This window comes from Cnephaeus nilssonii (genome assembly GCF_951640355.1).
Source record: "Cnephaeus nilssonii genome assembly, chromosome: 11".
NCBI lineage: Eukaryota > Metazoa > Chordata > Mammalia > Chiroptera > Vespertilionidae > Cnephaeus > Cnephaeus nilssonii.
The window spans coordinates 31,765,662-31,792,599 of record NC_137082.1 but is presented as its reverse complement, the minus strand read 5'-3'; the positions used below and the strand labels follow the sequence as shown (position 1 = coordinate 31,792,599).

General features: G+C 40.4%; 1 protein-coding gene across 3 annotated transcripts in view; it reads left to right on the top strand.

Annotated features, from left to right (window-relative positions):
* LOC307107227 (KRAB domain-containing protein 5-like) overlaps window positions 1-26,938 on the top strand; it is a 62,599-nt gene that overhangs the window by 2,065 nt on the left and 33,596 nt on the right. Inside the window, exons 2-6 of one of the 3 annotated variants that reach the window (XM_079784324.1) lie at window positions 5,605-5,768; window positions 8,421-8,541; window positions 9,176-9,265; window positions 11,481-11,554; window positions 12,363-14,932. In XM_079784324.1, coding sequence (XP_079640450.1) covers window positions 5,754-5,768; window positions 8,421-8,541; window positions 9,176-9,265; window positions 11,481-11,554; window positions 12,363-13,727 — 1,665 coding nt within the window. In that variant the 5' untranslated portion in view covers window positions 5,605-5,753 and the 3' untranslated portion in view covers window positions 13,728-14,932. Of the gene's footprint in view, window positions 1-5,604; window positions 5,769-8,420; window positions 8,584-9,175; window positions 9,266-11,480; window positions 11,555-12,362; window positions 14,933-26,938 lie in introns of those variants that run through there. The other 2 variants (XM_079784323.1, XR_013814201.1) reach the window with 2 other exon arrangements.

Below are 26,938 nucleotides of genomic sequence, written 5' to 3'. Positions count from 1 at the left end.
ATTGTATCTAGTTTAGATCATGTGTTGCTTTGCATTCTTTCTCTCCTTTAAAATATGTGGGAACATCCATTGGTATACTTAGTAAGGATGGGTATGTTCTTGAAAGAACCTAGTTTTAGTGAGTGAGTATAATATTCACAGTTTTAAAAATTCTATTTATATTATGTGTTAAATTAGTGAGCTGTAAGCTACACTGCTATTCCTCTAAATCCCTTTTCTCCATTCTCTGAAAATGTTGAAGGATGGAAATGAAACTTTGTTCCAAGAGAGCTCAAAGTTTTCAGCGCCAAAACCTACGTGCATCATTTTATGTATTATAAATAATTCGCTGTGAATACCTGGAAAAGATGCAGGAAATGCTTGTGTCTCTTTAATAGACCTGTGGACAGACAGTTCTGTCAGGGTGGAAGGAGTATTATTAGTGCCTTTTGGGCAGACAGATCAGGAAATTGAGGCAGTAGGGTGAAAGGCTCAGATGCTGGAAGCAAAAAGACATGAGTCAAGTCAAATCTTGGCTCTGTGACTCACAAGCTGTGTGAGTTTTGGCAAATTATTTATCTTGGGGTCAGCATCTTTGAAATGGGATAATAAAGGCTCCAGCTTTGCAATTAAGTGAGTGAATTTGTAGAAAGCCCAGCACAAGACCTGTGTCACTGAGGTGCTATGTGTGCAAGTGATCACTACAAAGTGTTTCTTGTTAGAGCTCTCTGTGCTCATCAGGAACTCACTGGGACTTTCCTACCCTCGCCCCCTTCAACCCACCTGCCTCCTGCGCCCACACCTGTTCCCAGGTTCTTTCTTCCATCACAGGCGTCCCATGATGCTGCTGCCCTGGGCAGGAAGTCCCGGCACCCTTGCCTGGTGTTTGAGGCCTTAGTTTTCTGTAGTATTTTCAAAGCTTCTCCCACACCCAGCACAGTCTGGCCAAAGTTACTGGAACACCCTGAGCATTTTTATTCTTGGAGGGCTTTGCATAGGGTTCCCCTCCCCATGATCCATGAGAACACACTCTCCTGGCTTATACACTGTTGGACCCAAATATCTCCCTGGTGGCCCTTCTCACCCACAGTTCCCACTGAGCTCACTGTCTTTTCCTAATCTTCCTCTTTTCCCAGCTTCCCCTTTCTCCACTCAGTCACTGGACAAGACCCAGGGTCCTCTGTGCCAACAAGTGCCCACCCCCATTCTCTATCCCTCTTTCTCCTGGTTTCAGACCCCTGAATTGACCCATTCTCTCCTTTCCATCTCCATGGTTTCAGCTGGTTCAGCTTCTGTCCTCTGTCCCTCAGCCTTCTTCGAGCCTCCTCTTTGGTCTCCAGTTTCTGTCATCCAGTCTGTCCCCCTCTCATGGCCCTAAAGGGGTCTTCCTGTATCCAGAGCTGACCTACCCTCCGCTGCTTACAGCCCTCTCATTCCACCTGTTCCTTCAACAGAGTCCAGGATCCTCAGTTTAATGAAGAATTCACCAAGACAAGTAAGTGCCCATGAGCCATAAGGCAGCATTGAGTGCCTGGGGCCCCTCTACCTCTTCCTTCACCAGTGCAGGCATCAAGCAGGTACTAGCAGCAGGAGCAGAGGGGCCTGAGGGATTGTAAGGGCTGTGTTCCCCAGACCCTGTTTTTTTGTGTTTTTTTTTTTTTGGGGGGGGGGGGTCTTAGGGAGGAGGAGTCCGAGAGGAGAGGTAGGTGGTGATTGAGGAGAAGTGCTGGGACAGGGAAGGAAAGAAGGGCCTGCCTGGTGCTGGTTGTGTCACCTCGGGAGTACTGGTGCACTGTGGCTTAGGGTCCACTTTGGTAAAATAGGCACAATCATTATCACGTAATGTCACAAGAATTAATGACTGCAGAAAGTGCGTAGAACTGAGCCTGGCCCTTAGGATGGTTGCATTTTATTTTGTAATTGGAAAAATGTGTTTCTATTGCTTTTCTATCAAATTGTTTATTCCTCTTCTTTTTCTAATATTCTGTGAGAGTTATATATATGACAAGAACCTTATCTGTCTAATTCATTGCCAGAACCTATTAGTTAGAGCTCATTAAATAATATTATGATAGTTTTAATAAATGAAACATTTCAATGAAAGGATAGATAATAAAACATGCAGTGTATGAAGCTAAGATGGCCCATTGGAGCCCACAAGATCAGGCTCCCTTTGCTCCTTCTCCACTCCATCTCCTGCTCTCTCCACTCCATGGATCAGCTGCCGGCACAGGGGCCTCCTCACTGTTCCTTAAACACAGGCAGGTTTCTGCCTTAGGGCCTTCGTCATGGCTATTAGGTTGCTCCCAACTTTCTGTGAGTTTTCCACGCTGTTTTAACTTGTCTTCATTGGGCTTCTCTAGACTCAAGATATTTTTCTGTTTATTTATTTGTTTATATATTTATTGTCTGCCTACTGATTAAGGTGTCTCTTGATTAAGGTCCCACATGTGCAAGGCCTTGGTCTTGTTCTGTTCTGTGTCTCCAATGCCAGGCACCAAGGAGATGGTTAATAAAACTTGTTGAGTAAATGCGTAGTAGTCATAAATGTAAGTACTAGTGACAAAGCTAAAGATGAATGACATAATGATTGGAAATGTAGGGAGAAATTGAGAAACATATATCTAGAGTGAAAGTTAGAATTTTTAAATTTCCTCTCTCAGAACTTGGCAGATCTTTAGACAAATAAAACAAGAACAGAAAGACTGAATAACACCATATACACACCCACTTGACTCTGATCCTACAAAAAAAATATTCTTTTCCTAAAATATTCTTTTCCTAATATGCTCAGTTACAAAGGTGATTTTATACTTAACCACAAAGAAAGCATCAAATAAATGAAAAGGTTGAATCTTACAGGGCACAGACTTGCCCTCATATTGCATAAAATACTTTCATGTTGATACTGTAGTGCTGGACCATCCAATATGGCAGCCAGTCTCCTCCTGGGGCTGTTGAGCTTGTGAACTGTGGCCGTCTCAGTTGAGATATGTGTCAGTGGAAGATACATATTGATTCCTCAAAACACAGAGGGGGAAAAGGATGTGAAATACCTTACATACATTTCTTTAAATATTGACTGTTTGTTGAAATAGAACTATTTATAGTAAATGTATATTCAGTTAAATAAAATATTGGGTTAATTCAAATTTGTGATTTAATGATTAATTGTTTGAAAATTATAAAGTTATCAAAATTAAATCCAACCAGATCAGTATAGAGAACAGATTAATGGTTGCACTGGATTAGGGATGGGAGTTGTCAGGAAGGGTGTCAAGTTAACGATCTGGTTTGTGGTCCCTGATTTAAACAAACCTACCTGTGTGATAAAATTTTATAGATATATATACATACACACACACACACACACACCCATGTACATTTACCGTGTAAGGGTTCAGTTGGATCTCTCAAAAATCATATGTTGAAATCTTATCCACTGCCTTGGGATGTTATTCTATTTAAAGAAAGGATCCTTAAAAAAAATAATCAATTTAAATTAAGGACATTAACAGTGGGCTCTCCTCCAATATTCCTGATGTCCTTATTAACAGGGGAAATCTGGTCATAGAGATATGCATAGAGGGAAAGGTACTGATTTTTTATTCCCCAAAACAATGTTAATGAGAAATAATGACTTGGGCCTATTGACTTGCTTCACTGCAGTTAAAAGCATAAATTTACACATGAAGATGTAGGGCTGCTTTAAGGTTTTATTATAGTCAATCTGCTATGTTTCAGGAATTTGTTTTCTATTTCTTTGATAATAATTAGGTTTGTTAAACTATAAAATTTAGAATTTATTTTAATTTAATCATATTATCTTCCTCAAATTTAAGAATATGACTACTAACCTTATAGATTTTGAACTTATATGTCATAGTAAGTCCTTTTTAAAAAAATATATATTTTATTGATTTTTTTACAGAGAGGAAGGGAGAGGGATAGAGAGCTAGAAACATCGATGAGAGAGAAACATTGACCAGCTGCCTCCTGCACACCCCCTATTGGGGATGTGCCCGAAACCAAGGTACATGCCCTTGACCGGAATCAAACCTGGGACCTTTCAGTCCGCAGGCCGACGCTCTATCCACTGACCCAAACCGGTTTCGGCTGTAAATGTATAAACCCAGTATAAATACAGGTTCAGAATTCTCACAATAGAGTCAAACCCATAGGAACAAAGATTAGAGGAAAGAATAGCATTGCCACAGGCAGAGGAGAGTGGAAATGGGAGTTGCTATTCAGGGATACAAATTTTGATTTATCAAAGATGAATAAGTTAGAGATCCACTGTACAACATTTTGCCCATTAACACTATTGTATTGTGCACTTAACATTTTATTAAGCCTGGCCAGTGTTGCTTAGTAGTTGAGTGTCGACCTATGAACCAGGAGATCGTGGTTCAATTCCCGGTCAGAGCACATGCCCAGGTTGGCAGCTCGATCTCCAGTGTCGGCCTACAGGAGGGAGCCTCTCTTATCACTGATGTTTCTGTCTCTTTCTCCCTGTCCCTTCCTCTCTGAAATCAATAAAAATATATATTAAAAATTGAAATGGTAGATCTCATGTGAAGTGTTCTAACATTAACAAGAGCAACGATTAAAATGTGTTTGGGGGTACAGTTAGAGAAAGTGAACATGAATGTGATACAAACAATCTTATGTCTTGACAGGCTTCTAGATTATGCTCCTTTACTTCATTTGCAAAAATACAGCTGTGATGGAAACACTTTTCTGTCCTTTGTCCCTTAGGGATTGAGGCTCCACTCATCTATGGACAGGGGATGAAGGAGATTGTCCTGTTATACGACGTGTTCCATGGGAGGGGTGTGGGCAAAGAACTGGGGACTGAGTGGCATTTTGGAAGGATTTTGAGGGCAGGATTCTCACAGAACCCTGTTGCCACCAAGTTTTCTCTTCTCTCCTGTTGCATCTGCACAGTAGCTACAGGCCTGGCCAAACCCATTCCAGGACAACCCCATCTCTAGGGATCCACCCTGGGAGCCTGCCCTCTAGAAGTTCCTACCCCAACCCCTCACACACTACCCACCGGGCTCAGGTGTGTTGGGTCTAGTATCTCTAGCCCACTGCTACCTAAAGCAGGTCACCTGCACCAGAGCACTAAGTAAAGATGCTATTTCGTGGCCCTCACTGCCCACCTACAGAACCATAACTTTTTAGAGTGGGACCTTGATCCCCAGCAGTTCTGTATGCACGTTAAAGCTGTAGAAGAAATGCTTAGCTAGATGATCCCCTTAGACCACTTGACGAGTTGTAAGAAATAACAGTGCCTGTGCCTTCCCCCTCAGAGTTGAACAACTGGTCTGGGTAGAACATTGTTGTCATTTTAGTGTGGTGCTCCAGGTGATTCAAAAGTGAGGCCAGTGATTAGCAGAAGGGCTCCCTACCCCAGTGCATTTGTGAGAGTTGACAATGGGCTTTGGTCCAGGGTCCTCTCTTGGGTTTGGGAGGAACAGAAGTGCAGCCCACATTCTCATTGCTGGGCTGGAATTTGGGCATGTCTGTCGGAGGGGAGAGCAAGCGAAGACAGGAGAGAAAAACTTACAGTTTGGTCTTCATGTAGCATCTCATTGTTTCTGAATCTCTCCTGTGACAAAGGACAAGGGAGTGTGACATTTTTCAGCATTCCAAGTCCTTCTGCCTGTGAGTGTGGTGGCAGCACGGTATAGCCTCAAGATGCAGGTGTGATTGGTCCACATAAAGTCTCCTGAGAAAACAACCCAGAGCAGGAGGAGGAAGAGGACAATATGGCTGCTTCTCAGGTAAACGCTCTGTCTTGGCTCAGTTCTGTGTCTGCTTTTCCTTCTAAAGTTCATGTATTTAGATGGTGCAGACCTTAGCTTCTCTATTTCTGATGATCCTGCAACACGAAGTTGTTTTCAACTGCTTACTTTTTTTTCCTTGTGATGCTATAAGTTCCCTCTTTAAAATGTTACTGTCGCTTGGGGGTTTTTGGGTTCCCCAAGATAGAAATCAAGAGGAACCTCTAGAGATATATCTTGGGAAATTTTCTTAGGCTTATGCTCAATCATAAGGGAGACAACACAGAAGAAAGGAAGGTCCTCTGAGCTGACTCGGGCTGGCTCTGCTTCGCGGCTCTAACAAGCTTGGGACACATAGGAGGGTGGTTTGAAAAAGACCTGCTGGTGGAGATTTCCATTTCAGGGTGCAATTACTTCCTTTACCAACTGGGTTGCCTGGTTGTTAGCGCCTGCACTGTAGGGGAAAGATGGCAGTGTAGTTCACTAGAGCCACCCCAAGAAGTTCATGTAGCGGTCAAGCCTTCATCAACTGCTCATGTGCGTCAGCAGTTTCAACATCTGCAAGGAACCAGACCTTTAGTCAGCTACCTCTGTGTTTTTGTCCACAGCTTTCTGTCCATTGCGTCCATCCAGGTCCCCTATGGGACATAAAGAACTCTCACCATAAATTAATGGCCATTGTGTGGGAAGAAGATACTTTCTTCTACCTTCAAGGTTGTTTGTTGTTGTTGTTCACTGGAGATACTTGCTTTGCCCCAGACCTGTAAATTTTATTGTATTTCACTGACTTGTCATAGACACACTCTTCTTTATCACTGCTTTATATTTTCAAAAATGTTTACAAGTATCATAGTAATGGATGTTCAAGTGTGTTAAATTTATAAAATATAGATCAGCACCAAATATAACTTTTATCAAATAAATAAAAGGCTAAGAAATAATAGCGCTGCCCTAACCGGTTTGGCTTAGTGGATAGAGCATTGGTCTGCAGACTGAAGGGTCCCCGGTTCGATTCCGGTCAAGTCATGTACCTTGGTTGTGGGCACATCCCCAGTAGGGGTTGTGCAGGAGGCTGCTGATCGATGTTTCTCTCTTCAATGTTTCTAACTCTCTATCTCTCTCCCTTCCTCTCTGTAAAAAATCAATAAAATATATTAAAAAAAAAAGAAATAATGGCGCTAATATTTTTTATCATGGTGTGTTTACCTCCCTTTTGTGTTTATAAAATACAAAGAATCATTCACAAAGAGATTTGTGACATTGACATTAATGTTGATTTTATTTCAGGGTAATTTTATTGACATGAACATTTTATTTTGTGTCGCATTTAATGTGTACATGGTTTCCATTTTTATGTCTGCCTCTTTGCAGAAAATGTTAACATTATTTGCCCTCTTCTTTCTTCTTACCTTCTTGTTTCTATTCTTTACAGTTACAACAGCTGTGTATATTCACGAGGGTTGTGTCTGTATACTGGTCTGATCTTTTTGACAAATTCGAGGAAAAGTTTGGAATAACACCCAGGCTCTACCATTTTATGGATATTTTACAAAATATTTTCATAGAAAAGGATGAATAGCCATGGCTCACTTGGTTGAGCGTTGACCTATGCACTGAGAAATCATTGGTTCAATTCCCCATTAGGGCACATGCCCAGGTTCAGTGCTCAGTCCTTGGTAGGGGGTGTGCAGGCGTCCGCTCATTGATGTTTCTATCCCATCAACATTTCTGTTTCTTTGTCCTTCCCCCTTTCTCTCTTTCTAATAATCAATAAAAGCATTTTTAAAAAAATGAACAATGTTATTGTTCTTTGAATACTTTTGAGATTTATTAATTAATATATAAGTAACTGTTAAAACAACTGTGGTTGATAGGCTTGCTAATCTACCAGACCTGTAAATTCCATAAAATTGTTCAATCAAAATCTTGTATATGAATTTTTTTCCTGTGTTTTCTTCTTCTGTGGTATCCAAAGGTACGACACATGTACCAGCACATTGGCATCCATAGTTATAAGTGAGCTGGTTAAACATACAGAAATTCAGGCCCCACCCAGAACTCATTAAAATTTTAAAAGTGGCCGAAACCGGTTTGGCTCAGTGGATAGAGCGTCGGTCTGCGGACTGAAAGGTTCCAGGTTCAATTCCGGTCAAGGGCATGTACCTTGGTTGCGGGCACATCCCCAGTAGGGGGTGTGCAGGAGGCAGCTGGTTGATGTTTCTCTCTCATCGATGTTTCTAGCTCTCTGTCCCTCTCCCTTCCTCTCTGTAAAAAATCAATAAAAAAAAAATTTTAAAAGTGCTACACTGTGCTCACTCAGAATGACTTCTCCAGCTAAGAAATATGTACAGTTGATCCTCTATGATTCAAATATAGCACTAAAAAATGGATATGTTTGTGTTGATGACTGTATTTTTAAAATTTATCTTTCAGAAAAGTAAAACTATTACAGTGGTTGTGTGGCTCATATGCCATCTTCCTTTCTAAACATTAGAGTATATTAATGTCAAGTGATGCTGTTGGATAACTCAGGATACTGTCCTAAGTCTAAACTGGTTCTATTAACTTTTCATTTTGGATGACTTTATGACCTCTGCCCATTTTCAATTGAGTAATGCTTTTCTTTTAATTTCCTTTTAATTTCGAGGACAGTTGACCTTCAGTGATGTGGCCATAGAATTCTCTCAGGAGGAGTGGGCGTGCCTGGACCCAGCTCAGCGGAAACTGTACATGGATGTGATGTTGCAGAACTACAGGAACCTGGTATTCCTGGGTGAGGACCACTTCCTTCCAGAATTTCTCCTCCACCCACAGGGTTTGTTTTCTTCATTAGTACAGTGTCTTCTTGTAGCTTCTGCTTTTTATGATAGAGTTTCAGATCCATGTTATTAAGGAAAGCAATTGGGGTTTTGCTGGTGCAGAACAGAAAGGCTTCCTGATGTATTTGGAAGTGGAACTCAAGATTTGAAAACTTTAAATGTTGTCTCCAGTATTGTTAAAGGTTCTGTGAGAAAATAATATTTTGGAAAATAATTTTTAAGAATATTCTGATATTCTACAATGTCCTATCTTCTTACTTGAGCACAGGGCTGGATTGGAAATTGGAGATTCTCCATTGAACCCATATTCCTTTGTCTTTCTTTTAATAATTTTTTTGGTGGTTGTTTTTAATATATTTTTATTTGATTTCAGAGAGGAAGGGAGAGGGAGAGAGAGGTAGAAATATCAATGATGAGAGAGAATCATTGATTGGCTGCCTCCTGCACATTCCTTATTGGGGATCGAGCCTGCATCCCAGGTATGTGCCCTTGACTGGAATCAAACCAGGGACCCTTCAGTCTCCAGGCTGACACTCTACCCAATGAGCCAAACGGGCTATGGACCATGTTCCTTTTTCTAATAAACAGGTGTGTCTAAGCCAGACCTACTCACCTTTTTGGAGCACATGAAGGAGCCCTGGGAGTTGAAGAGAAAAAAGACAATAGCCATCCAGCCAGGTAAGTGGGAATCAAGGAAGCAGATGATCCAGGTGAGAGGCCAAAGATCAGATATTATATAATGGTTTGGAAACATCTGCTTCAATGGAACTGATTTTTGAGAGGGTCACGTTTATTTCTGTTTCTGTCTTCGAGGGACAGATCCTCTCCAACACTTACTCTCCAACATCATCTAAGGATTCTCTTTCTGCTTCTGTCACATTTTCAGTGAGAGCCAAAGTCCTCCTGTAACAGTGTAAGGGTGGCATGACCTGGCTACTCTTGCATTTCTTGGTGAACCTGGGGAAGTCTGTGCACGTTGCTGAGGAATTTTAAGTTAAACTAATTTTAAAGTTCTGTTTTCTGCCTCATTCAAGTAATTTGGGAGGAAAGTGGTTAAGATACTGGAATTAGGTTCCCACATCCCATGAACACTGTGGGTCAGTGTCCAAGTTGTCTTATTCTTCCTTTTGCTTAATCAAGTCTTTTGCTGATGTTTCTATTGTATATTTCAATCCAGGTACTAACTATATTCTTCAATTCCCAATATCTGTTTGGTTCTTTCTTATACTTTCTGTCTGTTTGCATTTTTATTATTGTCATGCCGAATTTTGATGGCAGTAATTAGTTTTTTATGTTTTTTTCCAATTGAGCCCTTTTAAAGTTTTTTTTTTTTCCATATCTTTGTCAGGTAATTAACATATATTCATTAACTTAGGGCCAACTTATGGAGATTTATTTTGTTCCTCTGGTTGGATTGTTTTTCTGTTTCTTCATAAGCCTTGTGATCTTTTGTTGCTATCCCATTCTTTATAAACTTGCTTTGTACAGGAGAACAAAAATAACTATTAGCTGTAGTAGTTTTCTAATGACCCATCGTCACACCTATTCTGGAAAGTGTAATTGGTGTGTGTGTGTGTGTGTGTGTGTGTGTGTGTGTAACTCATTTAAACATTTTTTCAATTGTAGTTGCCAATATAATATCATGTTATATTAGTTTCAGGTGTACACCCCAATAATTAGACATTACATAGTTTCCGTGCTGGGGCCACTTAGCCAGAGTTATGGGGGGATACACTGGGGCGAGATCCTGCTTGTTTGAGAAATTGTTGTAAAGACTGAAGCATAAGCCAATTTAGGTTGTTTGTATGGAAAAGCCACTGGAAACAACTTCGGTGATCCCACATATTGATGGGGTGTGGTGTCAGGAAATATTCAGGGTGTGGTGAAAAGTGTGAGCCAAGTTGATGGAGACTCAGCTGTGGCTCCTATTTGCTATGTGGGTGAAAGGCTCAGAAAAGGAACAATGGCTTCTACCAAGACTTATGCCTGGGAGGAAGCTCCTTCTCCAGCTCTCATCCTTCAGGTCCAACCTTTATGTCTCTGGTGCCATTCGAGCTTCTGCCACAGCACTGGAGCTCACAGGGCATGAATCTGAATAAGTCAGAGCATGAGCCCTTTAAGAGGAACTGCCTAGGACTCCATCAGCTCTCTGTCTTACTCAACCACAATCCTTGCTAGTTAGTAATGGGAATATCTCTTCATGGCATTGGAACCCTGGGCTGGTGGGTCTTCTGTGGGACAGGGACCCTTTACTCCTCAGATGTGCCCTCTGCAGCCGATATGTCACTGGTGATTTTTATCCACCACGTGGGCCCAGTCCATTATGTGACATTGCACCTCCTCTTAGTCTGGATAAGCCTTCTTTATGTCCTTAGTTTTACAACTTCATTCAGTTAGGTTTCAGTCAGTTCTGAAAGATGCTTTTCCTATAGTTTAGTGTTTTTTTTAATGTGGTTGTGAGAGATTGCCAGTGCCACAATTACCTACACGTCTGTCTTGACCAGAAGCCTGCATGTGTGAGTGTTGTGTAACTTCCCAGTTTAAAACATACTTTGCTTTTATTTAGAGCCCATGATGTTTTCCCATTCCTGTGTCAGAAAGGGTGAGCAAGTATTGTGGGCAAATGTAGGTAACTTGTTACCCTCTTTGATATGACTTTTTTATTTTGTGCTTTCTGGTTGATATTGTGGTCTTTGAACTGGCTTCTGAAGTACTTTAGAAGATAATTGGGTCAGTAATTGTTGGTAAGTTAACATCGCCATGGAGGAAGGAAGTTTTTGTGCTTCCTATTCTTCTATTTCACTGGAGTCTTCTTACAGGTATTAATTCTGTACATTAAAATTTAAAGAATATTTACCTGAGTGTATTTTATAATTAATTTGTTATATTTCAGCTATATCTTCTCAAGTCACCCAGGGTTTGTTGCCAAAGTCAAGTGTAGAAGTGTCATTCCAGAAAATGTTACAGGTAAGATATAGCAGATGTGGCATTGAGAATTTACACTGAATGAAGATTTTGTAATGTGCAGGGGATTATTAAGAGAAACAATCTTGTTAGTCATGATGGATATGGCCAAAGTGGGGCAATTACCCTCTACTTGACATCAGTTACATTGGCAAAATAATGTGTTTCTGAACCAAAAAAAAACTAAAGAAAAAAATTTTAAAGTACATATTCTCTGCTCTGGCTGCTGTGGCTCAGTTGGTTGAAGTGTCACCCTGAAATGTTGTGGGTTCGATGCTGGTTGGGGCACATGTAGATTTAGGGTCCAATCTCTGGTCTGGGTGTAGGCTGGAGGCAATTGACCGATCTTTCCCTCTCACATCAATTTCTCTTTCTCTCTCTCTCTCCCTCCCCCCTTTTCTTTCTCTCTAAAAATCAATAAACATTTTCTCATGTGATAATTAAAATAAATAAATGAATACATATTCTCTGAAGTAAAATTTGTAATATCAGAGAAGTCACCTAGTCCATTGTGCAAATAAATTTTGAATGATTTAATTTAGCATTTGATTAAACAGTCAAATATTTCTAAAAATGAGATATTTTAAAAATGAAGACACAAGTTATAAATGAATCTGTAAAGCCCTTAACCAATTTGATATTATTGTTTGATGGAAAAATATTTCTTTTTCCAGAGTCTATAATTTTCATAAATGTGACAGGGTATATATACAATCGTCATGGTATCAGAATAGGTAATTGGGAACAATTGTACATGTGCAGTGATATTAGAGCCCTCACTAAAAGTTTTTCTCTCTTAAATTATTATCAGAGTACATATAATGAAGAGCGAAGTGACCAATGCAATGAATCTCGGAAAAATTTTAACCAAGGGTCAAATTCTAATAACCATCAAAGAGCTCAGCTTCCACAGAACAAGTATAAATGTCCTAAAGTCTTTGAAAAAAACTCAAATATTTTTATACCTCAGAGTATTCATACTGTAGAGAAGACAGAATGTTTCAGTGAATGTGTTAAGTCTTTCAACCAATCATCAAATCTTACTGAACATAAAAATACTCATATTGAGGAGGAGTCTTTTCCGTGTAATCACTATGTGAAAGTGTTTAGTCAGTCCTCTAAGTTAAATATACATAAGGAAATCCATACTGCAGAGAAGCCTTACAAATGCAAAGAATGTGATAAAGCCTTTAGGTGGCAGGCAAATGTTATTTTACATCAGAGAATTCATACTGGAGAGAAGCCTTATAAATGTAGAGAATGTGGCAAAGCTTTTATCCAGAGCTCACATCTTACTCGGCATCAGATCATTCATTCTGGAGAGAAGCCTTATAAATGCAGAGAATGTGGCAAAACTTTTATCCAGAGCTCACATCTTACTCGACATCAGATCATTCATTCTGGAGAGAAGCCTTATAAATGTACTGAATGTGGCAAAGCTTTTAGCCACTGTTCAAACCTTAGCCATCATCAGAGAATTCATACTGGACTAAAGCCTTATAAATGTAGAGAATGTGGTAAAACCTTTATCCGGAGCTCAAATCTTACTCAACATCAGAGGATTCATTCTGGAGAGAAGCCTTATACATGTAGAGAATGTGGCAAAGCCTTTACCCAGGGCTCACAACTTGCTAAACATCAGAAAATTCATTCTGGAGAGAAGCCATATAAATGTGGAGAATGTGGCAAAGCCTTTACCAGGGGCTCACATCTTACTCAACATCAGAATATTCATTCTGGAGAGAAGCCATATAAATGTGGAGAATGTGGCAAAGCCTTTAGCTGGTATTCAGCCTTTTCCAAACATCAGAGAATTCATACTGGAGAGAAGCCTTATGAATGTAGAGAATGTGGCAAAACCTTTATCCGGAGCTCAAATCTTATTCAACATCAAAGGATTCATTCTGGAGAGAAGCCTTATACATGTAGAGAATGTGGCAAAGCCTTTATTGAGGGCTCACAACTTGCTAAACATCAGAAAATTCATTGTGGAGAGAAGCCCTATAAATGTAGAGAATGTGGCAAAGCCTTTACCCGGGGCTCACATCTTACTCAACATCAGAATATGCATTCTGGAGAGAAACCTTATAAATGTACAGAATGTGGCAAAGTCTTTAGCTGGTATTCAGCCTTTTCCAAACATCAGAGAATTCACACAGGACAGAAACCCTTATAAATATGAAGATGTCATAATGCCTTCACATCATGTTCAAACCTTTATAGCATCAGAGGACTCAACTAGAGAGAAGCCTTACAAACACAGAATGTGGCAAAGCCTTTATCCACCGCTCAAATCTTACCAAATATGTGAGAATGAATACCTGAGAGAAGCTTTACAAATGTGAAGAGTGTGACAAAGCCTTTAACCTTGCTATAGCTGTACTCAATATTGAGAAATTCATAGTGAATAGAAGCAATCTATATAATAAAAGCCTAAGCGACCTTTATGGCGGAACAACCAGAATGACTGGCTGCTATGATGCTCACTGACCGCCAGGGGGCAGACACTCAATACAGGAATTGCCCCCTGGTGGTCAGTGCACTCCCACAGGGGGCGCACTGCTCAGCCAGAAACTGGGATCATGGCTAGTGAGCGCAGTGGCTTTGGTGGGAGACTCTCCTGCCTCCGCGGCAGTGCTAAGGAGCAGTGAGCCAAGCAGTAAAGAGCAGTGAGCAGGCAGGTGGTAAGCAGTGAGAGGGTCCCGGACTGCGAGAGGGATGTCCGGCTGCTGGCTTAGGCCTGTTCCCCGCAGGGAGCTGGCCTAAGCCAGCAGGCGGACATCCCCTGAGGGGTCCCAGACTGCGAGAGGGCACTGGCCGGGCTTTAGGACCCTCACCCCAACTCCAGTGCACAAATTCTGTGCACCGGGCCTCTAGTATAAATATAAAGAATATGGAAAAACTTCCAACCATTGCCCAAACCTCACTAAATGTCATACCAGAGAGAAGTCTTACAATGCAGAGAATTTGATAACACCTTTACCCAGTGTTGAAACCTTAATATCACATAGTTTATGCTTTACTGAAAGAATACAAATATAAACAATGTGGCAAGACCTTTGACCATTGCTCAAGCCTCAATGTACTTTAGGGCCACAGTCGCCAACGTTTCAGACCTCATGGACCACCAGTGGTCCGTGGACCACCGGTTGTCGACCACCACTTTAGAGAATTTATAGTGAAGAGAAGCCATGCAAATATAAAAAGTTCAGCAAAGATTGTTTTCAGTATTTACTGGTACATCTTAACTGCCACATGAGTATTCTTACTGGAGAAAAACTTAAAAATGTTAAAGAATGCGCAAACCTTGTATCTGGACCTACAATCTTTCTGCATATCAGAGAATGTATACTCATGAGAAATTCTACTTTTTAAATATATATATATATATATATATATATATATATATATATATATATATATATATATATAACTGATTTTTTACAGAGAGGAAGGGAGAGGAATAGAGAGTCAGAAACATTGATGAGAGAGAAACATCAACCAGCTGTCTCCTGCACACCCCCTACTGGGGATGTGCCCACAACCAAGGCACATGCCCTTGACTGGAACCAAACCTGGGACCCTTGAGTCTGCAGGCTGACACGCTATCCACTGAGCCAAACCGTTTAGGGTGAGAATTTCTACCTTTGTAATAAATGATAAAAAATCTTTCCTCAAAATACGTATTTCAGAAAACCCCACAGAATTTGTGCTTGAAGTGACTTTAATAAAATTAAATGTGTAATGTCAGAGAATTCACAGTAGAAAGTAGTAAGTCAGTAACACTTCAAATATGACTTTAAATCAGAATGCCCCGTGTGACCATTCCCCACCCACTGGAAACAAAGAACATGGGCTTTGCAGTCAGACAGACCAGGAGCAAGGTTGCTTCACCTTCCTGGCACACAGCTGGTGGTACGTTTACACAATGGAATACTATGCAGCTGTAAAAAGAAGGAACTCTTACCCTTTGAGACAACATGGACGGAACTGAAGATTATTATCCTAAGTGAAATAAGCCAGTTAGAGAAAGACAAATCTCATATGATCTCACTTATATGAGGAATCTAATGAGCAAAATAAACTGACGAACAGAATAGAACCAGAGATATGGAAAGATGGAACAGACTTGACAGATCTCAGAGGGAAGAGGGGTGGGAGAGTGGAAAGAGATTAACATAAGAACTTATATGAATACTAGAGGCCCAATGCACGAAGATTCATGCAAGAATGGGCCTTCCTTCTCCTGGCTGCCAGCACCACCTTTGCTTTGGCCTGAGCCTCCTTTTCGTTCCGGCCCAGAGCACTTTTCCGCCTTCCCACGCTGCCCAGAGGCCCTGAGTGGCTGGGGTGGTACGGAATGCCTGTGTCGTCACCATGGCAACAAAGCAAGCGTCCCGCCCTGCCCCCTGCCGCTCGGAGCCTGTGTATGCAAATTAACTCACCATCTTTGTTGGGTTAATTTGCATACCCACTCCTGATTGGCTGGTGGTTGTCACGGAGGTACAGTCAATTTGTATCTTACTCTTTTATTAGTGTAGATATGCATAGCAATGGACACAGAGAATAGTGTGGTAAAGGCCTGGGAAGGGCAGGAGCCAGGTTGAGGGGTGCAAATAGGGGAAAATCGAAACATCTGTAATACTCTCAACAATAAAAGAAAAAATATAACTACAATATTTGTTAATGAATATACGATGGGTTAAACTGTGACAAAAAACAAAATGTGGGAGGGCAGATAAAAAGATAAAGTTTTTTATACAATCAAAGTTAGTGTAAAATACACTATTATGTCTATAAAACAGTTTTGTAGTGGTTACCTCATGGTAACCACAAAGGAAAAACCTACAGTAGATACACAAGAAATGAATAGGAAATCAAAGCATGACAGTCTAGAAAATCATTACTTCCTAAAAGGTTGCTATAGAGGAAGAAAGGAACACGGGAAGTACAGGACAACTAGAAAACTTGAACAAGTCCTGACCTGTCAGTAACTAGTCTCAATGTAAACTAATAGAATTCTTTAATCAAAAGGCATTGATTGGCTGAATATATTAAAGGGAAAAAAAACACGGGGCACAGCTATTTGCTGCTTACAAGAGACACTTCAGATTTAAGAGCACACAGACTCAAAGTGAAGGGTGGGAAAAATAACTTATGAATGTAGATACCAAAATTCAGCAGGAGTAGCTATAATTAATCACACAAAACAGACTTTATTCAAAAGCTATAATAAGAGACCAAAAAAACACGGTCATTATATAATGATAAAAGGATCATTTCATCAAGAAAATATTACAGCCCTAGCTGGTTTGGCTCTGTATAGAGCGTTGGCCTGTGGACTGAAGGGTCCAGGATTCGATTCTAGTCAAGGGCACATGCCTGGGTTGCAGGCTTGATCCCCAGTAGGGGGCGTGCAGGAGGCAGCCAATCAATGATTCTCATCATTGATGTTTCTATCTCTCTCTTCCTCTGTGAAATCAATATAAATATACTTTTTTTTAAAAAAAGAGAAACCAAATAGCCCTCGCTGGTTTGGCTCAGTAGATAGAGCAATGGCTTGCGGACTGAAGGGTGCCAGGTTCAATTCCAGTTAAGGTGAAGGGCACATGCCCAGGTTGCGGGCTTGATCCCAGTACGGGGCGTGCAGGCAGTCAATCAATGATTCTCTCTCATCATTGATGTTTCTATCTCTCCCTCTCTGAAATCAATAAAAAAATTTTTTTAAAAAAAGAAATTGGTATTTTTTAACCAATGAAAATGGAAACACATCAAGCTAAAATATATGGGATGCAGCAAAACAGTTGTAAGAGGGAAGTTGAAAATGATAAATAGCTACATTGAGAAAAAGAATCTCAAACAACCTAATATTACCCATCAAGGGACTACAAAAAGAAGGGGAAAAGAGATCAAGTTAGCAGAAGGAGAAAATAATAAAGATCAGTGTAGAAATCAATGAAATAGAGACCAGGTAAAAGCTATAGCTAAAATCATGGAAAGGAAGGGCTGGTTTTTGCAAAAGTAAACAAAATTGACAAACTGTCCACCTACTGCTATCCTGCCAGCCTGAAAGGAAGAAGCACTTTCTTTCTGGTGCTAATCTCTTTTTAAAAATTTTTAAATTCTTTATTGATTAAAGTATTATATATATATCTCCTCCCACCCCCCCTTGACCTCTCCTTGGCCATTCCCACCCCCAGCACATGCCCTCACCCCCCCTAGTGTCTGTGTCCATTGGTTATGCTTATATACAAGTCCTTTAGTTGATTTATTTTTTTAAAAAAATAAATCTTTATTGTTCAGATTATTACAGATGTTCCTCTTTTTCCCCCCATAGCTCCTCTCCACCCGATTCCCACCTCACCCCATGCCCTTACCCCCCCCCCCCCCACTGTCCTCGTCCATAGGTGTAAGATTTTTGTCCAATCTCTTCCCAATCCCCCATACCCCTTTCCACCCAAGAATTGTCGGTCCACTCCCTTTCTATGCCCCTGATTCTATTATATTCACCAGTTTATTCTGTTCATCAGATTTTTTATTGACTTGATTTTTAGATTCACTTGTTGATAGATATGTATTTGTTGTCACTTTGTTGTTCATAATTTTTATCTTTACCTTTTTTTTCTTCTTCCTCTTCTTAAAGAATAACCTTCAGCATTTCATATAATCCTGGTTTAGTGGTGATGAACTCCTTTAGCTTTTTCTTGTCTGTGAAGCTCTTTATCTGACCTTCAATTCTAAATGATAGCTTTGCTGGGTAGAGTAATCTTGGTTGTAGATTCTTGCTATTCATCACTTTGAATATTTCTTGCCACTCCCTTCTGGCCTGCATAGTTTCTGTTGAGAAATCAGCTGGAAGTTGTATGGGTACTCCCTTGTAGGTAACTAACTGTTTTTCTCTTGCTGCTTTTAAGATTCTCTCTTTGTCTTTTGCCCTTGGCATTTTAATTATGATGTGTCTTGGTGTGGTCCTCTTTGGATTCCTTTTGTTTGGGATTCTCTGTGCTTCCTGGACTTGTAAGTCTATTTCTTTCACCAGGTGGGGGAAGTTTTCTGTCATTATTTCTTCATATAGGTTTTCAGTATCTTGCTCTCTCTCTTCTTCTGGCACCCCCATAATTTGGGTGTTGGTACATTTGAAGTTGTCCCAGAGGCTCCTTACACTATCTTCATATTTTTGGATTCTGTTTTTCTTTTTGCTCTTCCAGTTGGGTGTTTTTTGCTTCCTTGTATTTTAAATCTTTGACTTGATTTTTGGGATCCTCTAGTCTGCTGTTGAATTTCTATATATTATTATTTATTTCAGTCAGTGTATGCTTAATTTCTGACTGGTCCTTATCCATTTTTTTGGCATTCTCGCTAAGATCCTTGAAGGTCTCACTAAGTTCCTCAGAGGTTTCTAGAAGATTCTTGAGTAACCTTATAACTGTGGTTTTGAACTCTATATCCAGAGCTTTCCTCCATTTCTTTAATTTGTGACATGTTTCTTTGTTTTCCCATTTTAGCTGCTTCCCTGTGTTGATAGAGTGGCCTTGTGTGCTAGGTGTCCTATAGGGCCCAGTGGCTCAGCCTCCCCAATAACCTGAGGTGGACACTCTTGGTGCACCTCTTTGTGGGTTGGGTGAACAGTCTTGTTGTAGTTAAGCCTTGATTGCTGTTGGTATCACTGGGAAGAATTGACCTCCAGGCCAATTGGCTGTGAGGACCAACTCTGCAATGGAAGAACTGCTATGCTGGAGACACCCTTATGGGGCATGACTTGCTTCAGTGGGGCTTTGGTGCTCACTGAGTCTGCCCCTTGAGTGTGTCGCTTATGGATGTGGAGAGTTATAATCTGGTATGGTCTGACAGTGACCACTGGGTACACTGGCTCTTGAATCTCCAAGGAGGTGCAAAGTAAGCCACTGCCTGAGGCCACCCAGCAGGAGCTACAGAAAGATCTGCAGATTCCTCCTCTTTGTTTGGGGTTTGGAAGTGCCCAGATGAGACCCAGCTGTGAAGCAAGGCAGGCTGCTGCTGCTGGCCCTTGGGCCTTCTTTTGGAGCTCTCTGACCCAGCTGCAGTTTGTTAGGTTTTAGGCTGCTAAAGGACAGGCCATTCATATGCAAAAGCCACTATGCACAGCTTGGGTGGGGCAGGGTCTCAGGGAATCACCAGGGTGGAACAAACAACAATGGCTGCCAGTCAGCCCTGCACCAGGGAGGTCCCCATGTCTCCGCATTCTGCACCCCCATGCAGGAACAATGATTGCTGCGAGCACCTCTGAGAGAAAGCCACCCTCGCGTTCTGGCCTGATGCCAGACAGTCCAGTTTCTCCCTGTATGAATCTGGGTCCCCATAGTCTGACCTGGAGTTCAGAGCAATTGAGAGCTTGTATCTCCCTCCCAATTAAAAACAACAACAGCGCACCCAGTTCCCAGCCCATTTCACACATGCATCTGCACCTCTGCACCTCCACACCTCCTACCAGTCTCAATGCACTTTTTTCTTTCCTTCTAGTTGTAGAACTTCCACTCAGCCAGCTTTCCCGTAGTTCTGGATATTTGTTTTGTCTTTTAGTTGTAGTTTTGATGTGGTGTGGGAGGCAGCAAGTAAAGGTGTTTACCTATGCCGCCATCTTGGTTCTCCTTTAGTTGATTTCTTACATCCTCCCCCTCCCCTGCCTTTCCTCTGTGGTTTGATGGTCTGTTCGATGCTTCTCTGTCTCTGGATCTATTTTTGTTCATCAGTTTATGTTGTTCATTATATTCCACAAATGAGTGAGATCATGTGATATTTGTCTTTCTCTGACTGGCCTATTTCACTTAGCATATTACTCTCCATGTCTATCCATGCCATTGTGAATGGTAAGAGTTCCTCCTTTTTTACAGCAGCATAGTATTCTGTTGTGTAGATGTATCACAGTTTTTAAAAATATATATATTTTATTGATTTTTTTACAGAGAGGAAGGAAGAGGGATAGTCAGAAACATCGATGAGAGAAACATCAATCAGCTGCCTCCTGCACACCTCCTACCGGGGATGTGCCTGCAACTAAGGTATATGCCCTTGACTGGAATCAAACACGGGACCCTTCAGTCTGCAGGCCAATGCTCTATTCACTGAGCCGAACTGATCAGGGCATGTACCACAGTTTTTTTAATGCACTCATCTGTTGATGGGCACTTAGGCTATTTCCAAATCTTAGCTATTGTAAATTGTGCTGCTATGAACATAGGGGTGAATATACCCTTTTTGATTGGTGTTTCTGATTTCTTGGGATATCTACACTAATAAAAGGAAACATGCAAATTAACCATCACTCTGCTACACCCACCAGCCAATCAGGAGGGAATATGCAAATTAGAAGGACAAAGATGGTGGCTGCCCAGCTGCTCCAGGTGCGGAGTGGCCGGGCAGGGCAGGAAGCCTGCTATGAGAGGGAGGGCTGGTGGGGGCGAAGGGATCTACAGGTGTGGCACTCCGGCCACAGCAAAGACGACTGCAGATTCCAGCTGGAGCGAAGGCCTGGGTCCCGGGTGCCGGAGGAAAACCAGTGCTGTAAGCCAAGGGAAGGAAGTCCTATTGCATGAATCTCTTCGTGCAACAGGCCTCTAGTATTTCTAGAAGTGGGATTACAGGGTCAAATGGGAGTTCCATTTTTAATGTCTTGAGAAAACTCCATACTGTTTTCCACAGGATAATTAATATTTCCTTTGTTAAATATTAATTATCGTTTGTTGATTTGTCAATGATAGCCATTCTGACAGGTGTAAGAAGGTACCTCATCGTCATTTTGATTTTCATCTCTTAGATGATTAGTGAATTTACGCATGTTTTCATGTGTCTCTTGGCCTTCTGTATGTCCTATTTTGAAAAGTGTCTGTTTAGGTCCTTTGCCCATTTTTTGATTGGATTGTTTATCTTCCTTTTGTTAAGATGTATGAGTTCCCTATAAATTCTGAAGATTAAGCCTTTATTGGATATAACATTGGCAAATATGTTCTCCCATGCAGTGGGCTTTCTTATTGTTTTGTTGATGGTTTCTTTTGCTGTGCAGAAGTTTTTTATTTTGATGTAGTCCCACTTGTTTATTTTCTCCTTAGTTTCCATTGCCCTAGGAGCTCTATTGGTGAAGATAGTGCTATGACATATGTCTGATATTTTGCTGCCTGTGGATTCCTCTAAGATTTCTCATCTTACGTTTAAGTCCTTTATCCATTTTGAGTTTATTTTTGTATATGGTGAAAGTTGGTGGTCTAGTTTCTTTTTTTGCATATATCTGTCCAATTTTTGCAACATCATTTATTGAAGAGACTGTCTTGACTCCATTGTATGCTCTTGCCTCCTTTGTTAAATATTAATTGAGCATAATGGCTTAGGTTAACTTCTTTGTTTCAGTTCTGTTCCATTGGTTTATATGTCTGTTCTTGTGCCAGTACCAGGCAGTTTTGAGAACAGTGGCTTTGTAATATAGCTTGATATCTGGTATTGAGATCCCTCCTACTTTGTTCTTCTTCCTCGGATTTCTGTGGCTATTCGGGGTCTTGTTTTATTCCATATGAATTTTTGGAGAGTTTGTTATAAGTCTGTGAAATATGCCATTGGTATTTTAATGGGGATTGCATTGAATCTATAGATTGTTTTGGGTTGTATGGACATTTTAATGATGTTGATTCTACCAATCGATGAACACAGTATATTCTTTCATTTGTTTATGTCTTCCTCTATCTCTGTTTTCAACGTCCTGTAGTTTTCCGAGTATAGGTCTTTTACCTCCTTAGTTTATTCCTAGATATCTTAATTTTTTTGTTGCAATGGTAAATGGGATTGGTTTTTGAATTTCTCTTTTTGTAAGTTCATTATTGGCATATAAAATAGCCATAGATTTCTGGTATTTAGTTTTGTATCCTGCTACATTGTTGAGTTCATTTATTAAGTCTAATAGTTTTCCGATGGATTATTTATGTACACTATCATGTCACCTGTGAATAATGACAGTTTTAGTTCTTCTTTTCCAATTTGGATGCCTTTTATTTCTTCTTCTTATATAATCACTATGGCTAGTACTTCCAGTACTATGTTGAATAGGAGTGATGAGAGTGGGCAACCTTGTCTTGTTCCTGTTCTTAGGTGAAATGGTTTTAGTTTTTGCCCATTGAGTATGATGTTGGCTGTAGGTTTGTCATAGAAGGCTTTTATTATGTTGATGTATGATTCCTCTATTCCCACTTTGCTGAGGGTTTTTATCAAGAAAGGGTGTTGGATTTTGTCAAATGCTTTTTATGCATCAATTGATATGACTGTGTGATTTTTATCTCTCAATTTGTTTATATGATGTATCACGTTTATTGATTTGCGGATATTGTGCCATCCTTACATCCATGGAGTAAATCCCACTTGGTCATGGTGTATGATCTTTCTAAAGTAATGCTGGATCCAATTTGCTAGAATTTTGTTGAGGATTTTAGCATCTATGTTCATCAGGGATATTGGCCTGTAATTTTCTTTGTAGTGTCTTTATCTGGTTTTGGGAACCTCTTAGATGCCAACATTCTCTCTGAATAAAAATTTACTGCATCATAACTGATTAAAAAAGTTATCTAACTTAATGGTGTGTCCCACGTGCAATGCTATCTTAGATTTGATGAAATAAGTAAAATTTGTGTGAAGCAGACTATATTTTAGCGATAATGGTGGTTGTTAGGTTTCTAAATTAATTCCACTGAAGACTGATGTAACAGTTTTATATTTACATGCAATTATGTGTTTATATTTCTAAGATTGGTCTCCTGCAACGATTATAATTTAGATGCCATCTTTAAAAATATGTGATGGTATTTTATCAAACATTTTAGAAGTCAAAATAAAAATAATTTGAAAACTACTGATGCATCGCAAAAATCTCAAGTTTACAATGATAAGTTGCAGTTTTAAATACAAGCCAAGACTAGAGAGTGGTTGAGCCAGTGAACCAAATCCTGTAATAGAAACCATGCAATGAGGAAGAGGAAGGGAGGATGAGGACGTGGAGTGAACTTTCTCTCCTTGCTATCTTCAACACAACTCAACTGGTAAAAGACATAAAGTGTTGAATATTACACAGGTCTGTCATTTTAATCACTCCTATTATTGTCTAATTATGACTATAAAAAGTTGTATGTTGTCTGCAGATTTATTTCATGAACCCCAGAAAAATGAAAAAAAAATTTGTAATATAACTTCTGGATTTTCCTTGTTTAACTAAACAGTAACACAGAATCTGACTCATAATTTAGAGCAACAACTTTCAAAACTTAATATTGACTCTTAAATGTGACAGCAGCAGACACCTCAGAGCTTTAATGAGGATGCAGGGCCCTACAATGTCATTCAGTCATATATACCAGAATCCCTGAGCTAGTTGTTTATTATTATTATTATTAGTTTAGGATTTTACTATTCCTGTATATTCTAATTTCTATTTATTATTTTTGTTAACTCTGGTGTCATAATCGGTAGTGACAATATTGAACTTTACCTGAGCTGTGTCATCCTGAAACCCAGCAGCTGTTAAAAAAGTTCCCCCAAGGCTTTGTGTTTGCAGAAATAGAAACACCTTTTCTTATATTACTTAGATTAGCGGCCTGGTGCACCAAATTTGTGCATGGGTAGGGTCCCTAGGCCTGGCCAGTGATCAGGGCTGATCTGCGGGGCGACTAGTGGGGTGATCAGGGCCCCCCACTCGCACCCGCCTTGACCAGCTTGGTGCTGCCCGCTCACCGGCCCCACCCCCTGCCACTGCACCAGTCACCTCCCTCTGCAGGGCGACCAGCTGGGTGATCAGGGGGCCCCTGCTGGCACCCGCCTTGGCCGGCCTGGCACTGCCCACTCACTGGCCCTGTCCCCCGCGGCCATCACTGGTTGCCTCCCTCTGCGGGGCGATCAGCAGGGAGATCAGGGGTCCCCGCCCGCACCTGCCTTGGCTGGCCTGGGGCCTGCAGGCTGGGGGCAGCTCCTGCATTGAGCATCTGCCCCCTGTTTGTCAGTGCATGTCATAGCAACTGGTCGTTCCACCATTCAGTCTATTTGCATATTAGGCTTTTATTACATAGGATAGGATTGTGGACAACACCCTTGTTTATCTGTACCAAGGTCAAGCACAAACTCTATAAATTCCTGTTTTCTGTCTTATAATTAATTAGCTGATTTTTTTTGTCCCCCAGATCAATGGAAACAAAATATGTGACATGACTTAATCAAATTTAATTTTCTTTCCTTCTCCCCAGATCTCTGAACTGTGGCTCATCCTTGATCAGTACAATTAGGAACAACCCCACCTTCTAGCTAGGCAAACCCAGGGTAAATGTTACCTTCACAATGGTAGGTTAGGCCAGCGGTCGGCAAATTGCCGCTCTGTTGACGAATGAGTTTGCTGACCACTGGGATAAGGGCTTAATCACAAGGAACAACAACAGCCTGTAATTATTGGAATCGAGAGTCTTTAGGCTACTTGCTCATCCACTCTCCCACCCCCTGTTCTTTCTAGCCTCGCTGACCACTCTTTATAAAAGCCCTTATCTAGCTAATTTTTGATTTATTTAGTTATTATTTATTTATATTCTTTGTTAATTCTCTCCCGAGGATATTTTTTCTATTGATTTTTGTAGTAGAAGGGAGGGAGAAAGACAGAGAGAAACATCAATGTGAGAGAGACACATTAATTGGTTGCCTCCCACAGGCTCCCAGACAGGTAGGGGATAGAGCCTGTCACCAAGGTACAAGTGAGGTACGTGCCCTTGAACAGAATTGAACCAGGGACCCTTCTGTCTATGGGTGGATGCTCTAACCACAGAGCCAGACTGGTTAGGATCTTTGAGACCCTTTTAGATTCTGCAGTTAGAGCATTTTCACTCTTGAAATCATCTTTTGTATAAACTCTCTCTTTACATAAATCTATATTTTTTTATTTGATAGTGTTAAATATGTGTTATGTGTGTGCTTACAAAATATAGTCTCTAATTTTGTGATACAGAGTTTAATTCACCAGGTCAAACTAATTCCTATGTTTTCTAGTTTTTTGAATTCTTTAATAATTTTTAAGTTTTTAATAACCTACTGGTAATTATTTGCATTTTTTTCTAACAATATTACATGGAGTCATATGTCAAAAACTTCCAGTGATTAAATACTGTTTTTCTTCTTGTGAATGTGTTCATTTCACTCTCTTGTAAATTTTACAAGCACTATTACTTCTTATGAACAAAATGGATTCTTGACTTTCACCTGCAATTGGATTTCCCCCAACATTTCTGAGTTTGATGAACATTTCACAGCCTTTTGCATGTGAAAATTAAAGCTCTTTTGTGACAATGTGGCTGAGGGCAATATCAGGTTATACATTTTATCTATGTAATCTACCTTCTCAAGATCCCACATCTATTTCCAACATTGTATTAAAGATATAGTCAGAAAAACAATGCATGGAATGGTTTCATAAAAAGATGGGGTTAAGCTTTAGTTACCTCAGGGTTACCTGTAGAGATCAATATTGAGGATGCATATTATAAATGTAATCAAGTTAAGAAATCTATCAAAATGATTCCTTAGTTTCAGAACTTGAAAGAATTCCTGCTAGTATCAAAACCAATATATTCAATAAGGATGGGAAAGTTATATCCATTCTTCATTAATAAACATCATCCTATATAATAAAAGGCTAATATGCAAATCAACTGAACTGTGAATGACCGGTCACTATGACGTGCACTGACCACCAGGGGGAAGACGCTCAATGCAGGAGCTGCCCCCTGGTGGTCAGTACGCTCCCACAGGAGGAGCACCACTCAGCCAGCCAGAAGTCCTGAGCTGGGCTCATGGCTGGCAAGTGCAGTGGCAGTGGCGGGAGCCTCTCCTGCCTCCATGGCAGCGCTAAGGATGCCAGACTGCCAGCTTAGGCCTGCTCCCAGCCATCAGTCAGACATCACCCGAGGGCTCCCAGATTGGGAGAGGGTGCAGGCTGAGCTGAGGGACCTCCTGAGTGCACAAATTTTGTGCACTGGGCCTCTAGTAGTTATAAATATTAGGGGGGAAATTAAAATATAATGAATTTGGAAGGTCTTTAGGAAGGATAAATCTTCACTAAGCATGAGAAACTCCTAGTTGGGGAAGGTGTCTTAAAATACTAGTACAATGAATTAGGCAATGTATTTTACCAAAAGTCAAGCATTACCAAACGTCAGTAAATATACATGAAAGAAATCTTAAATATATATTATGCATGGCAAAGTTCTTATCCAAATCTCAATACTTCAGGGATTATCATGATATTAAGTTTGGAATGAAATCTTATAAATTTTATGAGTAATGATGTTTGAATGTTACAAAATATTAAGTAAAATATAATGAACATGGAAAGACTATAACCAA